General features: G+C 34.2%; 1 protein-coding gene across 1 annotated transcript in view; it reads left to right on the top strand.

Moving 5' to 3' along the window:
• The first annotated feature begins 299 nt into the window (after window positions 1–299).
• LOC115231109 (cytochrome P450 2B10-like) overlaps window positions 300–8240 on the top strand; it is a 17908-nt gene continuing 9967 nt past the window's right edge. Inside the window, exon 1 of the mRNA XM_029801193.2 lies at window positions 300–724. Within this exon, the coding sequence (XP_029657053.1) occupies window positions 358–724 (367 nt within the window). The 5' untranslated portion in view covers window positions 300–357. The remainder of the gene's footprint in view (window positions 725–8240) is intronic.

Below are 8240 nucleotides of genomic sequence, written 5' to 3'. Positions count from 1 at the left end.
CGCTGCAACACAATGGATTCTACTTCGAAAATTAGGCAGCTTTTGTTGTAAATCGACGAATAAAACAAATAAGTTACAAAATATTGTTTTGGATTCAATACAATCTTTTTATAGCGATCTAATTAAATACATATAATGTGCTGTTATCAGTAATGCAAACGTAAGCGTTAGTTAACTTAAGGTTATTATCGGGTTGTTTACAGCTATTACATAATATATGCATTACTAAAGATAACCTATTTAATAGACGTATAAAATTACATTCTGGAGTTTAACGGCATTTGTTTCAGAACCTTGGTTGAGAAAAACATAATCAGTTGTACTTAAGACAACATTATTGCAACAATAACCGCTACTATGGATTTTTCAGCATTACTTTTTACAGAGAATGTTAGTGTCCAAAGTTTGTTATTTGGATTAGTCATTTTACTGATTATACGATGGTTTATGACACCACCAAAATCTAACTACAATTTACCACCGGGTCCTAGAGCTCTTCCAATAATTGGAAATCTACTTCAGGTTCTTTCCATTACCGATTTTTATTCAATGTTGAAAGAGCTAAAAAAACAATATGGCGATATTTTTAAACTCAAAATTGGTCCATATAACTACGTGTTTGTATGTAAAACTGAAACGATTTTGGAAGGACTAGTAAAAAAAGGACAACATCTGAATGGAAGGAGTTCACTCTATGCTTTAGATAAAGTATTCCGAAACAAAGGTAAGTCATTAATTTACTTTAATTAATGTATTCATGTGCTCATATGTATGTAGACAGACAGACAGATAGACAGACAAACAGACAAATAGATATACATATGTCTTGGATTGCAACCATTCTGCGGCACCAATTGACACGCCAATATTTGAACTTTGATTTCAAAAGCCGCTGGGGCCGATTTTCCTTTCATTCTTTCGGGTTCCATAAAATAACTACCAGTTGAACACCGGTGTCAATTTAATCGACTTACTCCTTTCGCGATTTTAAATCAAAATTTGAATTCAGAACGTAATGGGCCGGAGCAGTGCCCACTCTCAATCGCTTCTGCATAGCTTCCACCCTTATAGGAGTAGCAAATAAACTAATGAACCAAGTGAGAGAGATTAGGAGGATGGGTTACTTAACTGGAGTTGGAATATCTCGGATTAGTGAGAGTCTGAGAGACTCTGAGGATTGGCTACAAAGGATGGTCGGAGTTGAAAACAGAGAGGTAGGAGTTGAAAGCGGAGAAAAGAGTAGACAGGAGGAACAGGGAAATGGTGATGGGGCGGTTAAAGATGAGGAACAGGAACGTTATAGAGTGAACCCTGATACTGTGGTGGGTGCACATGCAGGGAAAATTAACGAACTAGATAATGAATTGCTTGAAATTCAAAGACGAGAAAATAAAAAACCTTGAAATGAAAATGCATGGACAGTTTGAACGGAATACACAGGACGTTAAGGATAATAAATGTCGTGGCGGCGCTTGCATTCTTTTTGTGTAAGGCTTTCTCATCCACTTACTCAAAAATTTTATAGATATTATACTTCACTGAATTGGTAGCGAGAGCCTGGTCTTGGGCAGGAATGATCCAGCTTCCGGTGGTACGCTTCAAACCACCTCGCTCAAGCCATGTCTACGATGCAGTATTATCCTTAACGCCCTGTGTATTCCTTTCAAACTGTCCGCACATTCTCATTTCAAGAAGGTCTTCATTTCTCTTCTCCTCATCTCTTTGGTTAAACTCTTCCTTGCCCATCACTTCATTTGCAAAGACACCTATATCTTTCGCGGCATATTGCAGCTGGTCTTCGTCACTATTTATCAAATACTTGGCAAGCGTTCTCCTTCCACTCCTTATACAGTGGTCTATACTAATTCGTCCTCTGGAATATTAATGATATTCTGGGACTATGGTTTTCAGACGGATCGTGTAATCGAACACCGTCAGCTGGATATTGTCATATTGAATAAGAGAGACAAATACTGTCAGATCATTGATGCAGCCATGCCAAATTACATGAATGATGTGAATAAAAAGGTTGAAAAAAAATCATCAAATACTCCGAATTGAAGTGGAAATGGCAAACTGTATGGAATGCGAGAGGATAATGTAAAATGATACCAGCAGTGATGATTGGAGCATTGGGCTCAATCCTATTGAAACTTCAAGTCTTCTGAAGGCAACTGGAAATCGCATGCAAGATTGATGTCTTGCAAAAAGCAGCCTTATTGGGCTCAGCGCACATCTTAAGGAAAGTATTACCTGTCTGATTTCGTTGTGGTGCATTTTTACCTACGCTGTGTTGAGGAGGAACAAGAAGAAGAAGAAGAAGAAAATTGTGGTGTGCTAGTCTTGAAGAGAGGTAAAATGAAATGTATGGACGGGCTAGCGATACCATCAGGGGAGGTTATGAAGCAAATAGAAGAGACGGGCTATAAGTTCTTTGGGATATTGGAAATGGCTAAATTGATGGAGAAAGAAATGGCAGAAAAATTTAAGGTGGAATACTTGCGCAGACTGAGACTGATCCTTAAGTCGAAATTAAACGGACGGAATAAGATTGAGGCTATCAACACCTGGGCGGCTTCACTCCTTAGATATGGAGCAGGGGTAATAGTATGGACAGTAGACGAACTAAACATCCTAGACAGAAAGACAAGGAAGATGTTAACTAGATATGGGTCACTCCACCCAAAAAGTAACACAGACAGACTGTATGTACAAAGAAAAAGAGTGGTAAGAGGACTTATTGGATGCGAATACAGCATTAGAGCAGAAGAAAACAACATAGCATGGGATGTAAAAAATGTCACAGAACTGTTATTATTTATTAGAAGTAAGGAGGTCAGTCTTGTGTAGGATGAAAGTTTGCAAAGCTAAAGCACTATACAAGAAATTGGAAACGAATGACACTGAAAATAGATTGATAAAGACAATAATGCAAGGACAATTTCATAGGACTGTTGAAGATAAAGCTGACAACCAGGTATGCGGTCAGGAAGAAAGAAAAGTCGACAGATATGACTGGTTAGCTTGGGAGGCTAAGCAGTTGTGGTCACTGAAAAAAGTCGTAATAGTACCAATAGTTGTCTGAGCCCTGGGGACATTGAGTAAAAATCTTGAGAAGTACATTAATTTACTGGTTTATGTAGGATAGTTATTGTCCACAGAAGATCAGTGATCTCACGGAGAAAAATTTAAAAAGTGCAAATGTGGAAAAGGAGACTACAAAATAAAGTGAAGACTTTAAAACAAGATCTGGGTAGAAGAGGAGCCTGAAAACTAAACAAGTTACGAAACACAAGATGCAAATCTTCCCTCGAGAAAAGATACTTAGTCAAAGAATGATTTGGTACTGACTGAAGAAATTCAATAGTTTTTATGGGCGGCTGAGGGAATAATTTCAGGATTACCTTAATGGAGAAATAATATCAGATTGGATGACTAAAAGGACGAAAATACTTATCATGAAAGATAAGAGCAAGGGCAATGCAGTTAGCAACTATTGCCCACTCACTTGCTTAGCATTAGTGCGAAAACAGTTAACAGGAATACTTATAGAAAGCATTGACAACCAGAATTTACTGCCAGAAGAACAGAAATGTTGTAGGAAGAAGCCTAGAGGAACACATGATCTATTATGTGTTCCTCTATAATATTTGTCTTACGTTTGATCCCCACCCCTCAGTTTTGTATTAAGGATGACAAAAGCAGGGTATCAGTTCAGAAATAGTAGTGGAAAAATTAACCATTTGCTCTACATGGAGGATCTGAAGCATTTTAGTTAGAATGAAAAAGAGATACATTCCTTAATACTTACTGTAAGATTCTTCAGCAATGATATAGGCATGGAATTTGGCATAGATAAATGAGAAGGGGACAGGTAGTCAACGGCGAAGGCATCCAATTACAGGATGGCCAGATATTAAAATCATTGAAAGGAGGAGAGAGTTCTAAGCATCTAGAAGTATTAGAATCTGACAGAGTACTAACTTTAGAAATGAAAACGAAAATTGAGAAGGAGGACATTAGAAGGGTGAGGAAGCTAAAGAAGTCAAAGCTAAATGGTCTGAATCTAGTGAAGGCTGTAAATACTTGGGCAGTATCATTACTTGGATACTCAGCAGCCTTTGTAAATTGGACAAAAACTGAATAAGCAAAGTTAGACAGAAGGACTAGGATAGAAATTCAATATGAATGGTGGACTCCACCCAGAGATAGGAGTAGCAAGATTACACCTACGTAGAAAGGAAGGTAGAAGAGGACTAATATCAGTAGAAGATTACGTAGAGTTAGCTAGAGTAGATATATATTTCTATGTAGGTAATAGTGGAAAAAGTTTATTAAAAGCTGCAAGACATAGGGAAACCAAAAACCCAAACGAACTTAAAAACCAGAAAAAAGAACAGAAATTATATAATTTCAGCAAATAGTAGCAGTGAGACATGGTTAAGGCTGCAGAAAGTAAAGCTGAAGAGGGAGACAGAAAGTTTTTTAGTAGCTGCACAATACCAAGAATTAAGGACTAATTGGATAAAAGCCAAGATAGACAAAACCAAGTAGGTTCCCAGAGTAGGTTATGCAAATCCAAAGAGGAAAGCGTTACTCGTATAGTAAGTAAATTTAGGATGCCAGCATAGAAGAATACAAAAAAAGACATGACAACCTAGGGAGAGTAATCCACTGGGAACTATGTAGAAAGCCAGGATTTGAACATGAGTGATAAATGGTAGGAACACGAACCTAGTAAAGTACTAGAAAGTAAGAAATATAAGATGTTTTGGGACTTTAACACTCAGACTGACAGAGTAATAGAAGCTAGAAGGCCTGATTTGGTGGTGGTGGTGGTGGTGGTGGTGGTGGTAGTAGTAGTATTAGTAGTAGTAGTAGTAGTAGTAGTAGTAGTAGTAGTAGTAGTAGTAGTAGTAGATAAGAAAGTGTCAGATGATTGACCATACAGTCTCAAATGATGAAAAGATTAATATGAGAAGTATAGAAAAAAGTGGGATGGTTTACTCGACCAGAAGAAAATTCTAACTGGGCCTCACCTGCAAGGTCATGTGCTGTTTATCTTGATATGAGATTACCATGTCGCGCACATATGATTGTGATGCATGTGCCTAGTTTACCCTTATCAGACGAGTAGTCACATTGATGGCATGCACAACTCTCTCACTGAATAATAATAATAATAATAATAATAATAATAATAATAATAATAATAATAATAATAATAATAATAATAATAATAACAATAATAATAATTATTATTATTATTATTATTATTGTTATTATTATTATTATTATTATTATTATTATTATTAATATTATTATTGTTATTATTATGATAATTATGTCGATGATGATGATAACTGTAGAAGTAGTGGGGGAGCACCATAGCTGTGTGTTGAGAGGAATTCTTTGGGGTTTGGATAATTCCTCTTTGGAAACATGGGTATTTCGTTCAACATCCTCAAACAACCTTTCTTCAAGGACCTTTTGAGCGGGATGGGACCCACCTGCAAGATCATGCGCTGACTATCTTGATATGAGATACCCATGTCGCGCACATATGTTTGTGATGCATGTGCCTGGTGTACCCTTATCAGGCGGGTAGTCATGGTGGGTATACTGGGCTTCGTATATTTTATCCCAATAATATTAATAATAATAATAATATAGGCACAGGGCCTGAATTTTGGGGAAGAGGACAAGTCAATTACATCGACCGCAGTCTTTCACTGGCATTTAATTTATCGGCCCCGAAAGAATGAAAGGCAAGGTTGACCTTGGCGGAATTTGAACTCAGAACGTCAAGACAGACGAAATTCCGCTAAGCATTTTGCTCGACGCGGTAACGATAATAATAATAATAATAATAATAATAATAATAATAATAATAATAATAATAATAATAATAATAATGGTTTCAAATTTTGGCACAAGGCCAGCACTTTCTGGGAGGAGGGTAAGTCGATTACATCGACCCCAGTGTTCAATTTGTAGTTCTTTTATCGACCCCCGAAAGGATGAAAGGCAAAATGGGTAAACATAGTTAATATTTTCACTAGCAGCCCGTTACTAAATTAATCGGTGCCGTAAATCTCCAACAATTCTTGGCTACAGACAGCAGTGTGATGTTACTAAACAGGTAAGTTGTACCGTCACAGCGACCCAAACGACTTTAATGCAGACACTATCTTTCAACAGATATACGACTCTGAAGACACAAAGATATGTTATCTTATATACTTTTCTGTTCACTTTTACTTGTTTATTCTTTCCTTTTTATTCACGACCTCTTATTTTGAATTTATGGATTATTGTAAAATTTATTGTCAACATACATACGAACTACACACAAGAAATATATTGATGTATGTACAGGAAAAAAATACTCACATAGGTATATGAAAAATAATAGTAAAAATATATATCAATATATATATATCATATATATATATATATATATATACATATACATACATACACAAATATATACATACAACACACACACACATATATATATATTATATATATATATATATATATATATATATATATACATACACAAATGTATATATACACACATACATATGTATAACATGCATACACATATGGATATAAAATGCAAAATATACACATATATACATATATACCCCCATACATATACATATATATACATACATATATACATACATATATACACACTCATATATATATACATACACACACATGCACACGTATACACATACATAACATATACACATACACATATATGCATGGACACTTACATACATACATACATACACATGCATACACACATACATACACACATACATACAATATATATACAAATATGCGTATATATATGTATATATATATATATATATATATATATATATAATATATATGTACACGCACATACACATATATATACATACACAAACACGTATTTACATGGACATATATATATATATATATATATAGATATATACTCATATACATAAATATATGGTGTGTGGTGTGTAGTAGATATGTAAATTGGGGGTATTATATGAAGAAATAGGGAGAGGTAATGAGTAGAATAAAAACCAATATGAAGAAAGTGGTTGTGGAGAAAAAGACCTATTTAAGGTTAATAAAAAGAAATTTAGACATGTTTACAAGAAAAATCTCACTCATCTCTCGAATTTATGAGAGAATTATTCATTTTCATGATTTTATAATATTCTTTTAGGCATAAAATACATGTCCTATTGCTAATCCTAAGAAGGAGGCAGAAGAAAGAAATAATCTTCCAAGAAATTGTGTTATCTGTTATCTCTTTTCATTGCCAAACCATTTTTGATAGACCGGTACTCTTTTCTTCCAAGGGTCATTAAAAGGTGACTTATGGTTACTGAAGCTCAATTTAAATATGTTCTGTGTACAACCTATATAATTAAACTTAGAGAGATTATGGGTTGTAATAGTAGCTTGGTATACTACATTTTTCTTTTTACAGTTACCTTTTATCCCACAGGTATTTGGGTGTCTACAGTTACAATTAGGACTAATATTGGAAAGTCTATTGTAATGCCTATATGCATTAAGGGAAATTGGGGTTATGTGATTATGATAGTCGTTGTTAATAGATATGGAGTTATTGGAATTATTGAGGTTAGTATGTGTAGTAGAGTGGGTTTTTTCATTGTAGAAATTGTTTAATTTTCTCATGTTAAAAGTGGAAATAATCTTAAATAAGTTGGGAGCTACAGAAAAACCAAATCTGATAATTTTGTTATTGAATATATTAACATATCTAGAGTTTTTTTATTTTATTTTATTTAATAATGGATCTAATATATCTGACTTTCAATGCTTAGCAAAAGGAATTATAATCCAAATGATGATATTCTTGCTTTCCTTATTGCTATGGTGGTTTGTTTTAGGCGTGTCACCCATTCGAACTTATGGTATAGGTTTCTTTTTCTAATTGTTTGTACTGTTTTATATAAGATTTTATCTTATACATGCCTATAACAAACTCTTTACTTGTTATTTTCATATTTTAATTGCTTGCTTTAGCAGGATATCATTCTGATATGATGAATAATTATTAGAAATATATCTTTTTGGACTCTCCCAAAACTTTTGAATTCTTCTACTTGAACTTATTCTTTCACACACACATACACACACACACACACACATATAAATATATATATATATATATATAACATATATATATAGATATATATATCTAT

Source organism: Octopus sinensis, unplaced genomic scaffold, assembly GCF_006345805.1.
Source record: "Octopus sinensis unplaced genomic scaffold, ASM634580v1 Contig17423, whole genome shotgun sequence".
Taxonomy (NCBI): domain Eukaryota; kingdom Metazoa; phylum Mollusca; class Cephalopoda; order Octopoda; family Octopodidae; genus Octopus; species Octopus sinensis.
This window is presented reverse-complemented; position numbering and strand designations above follow the sequence as displayed.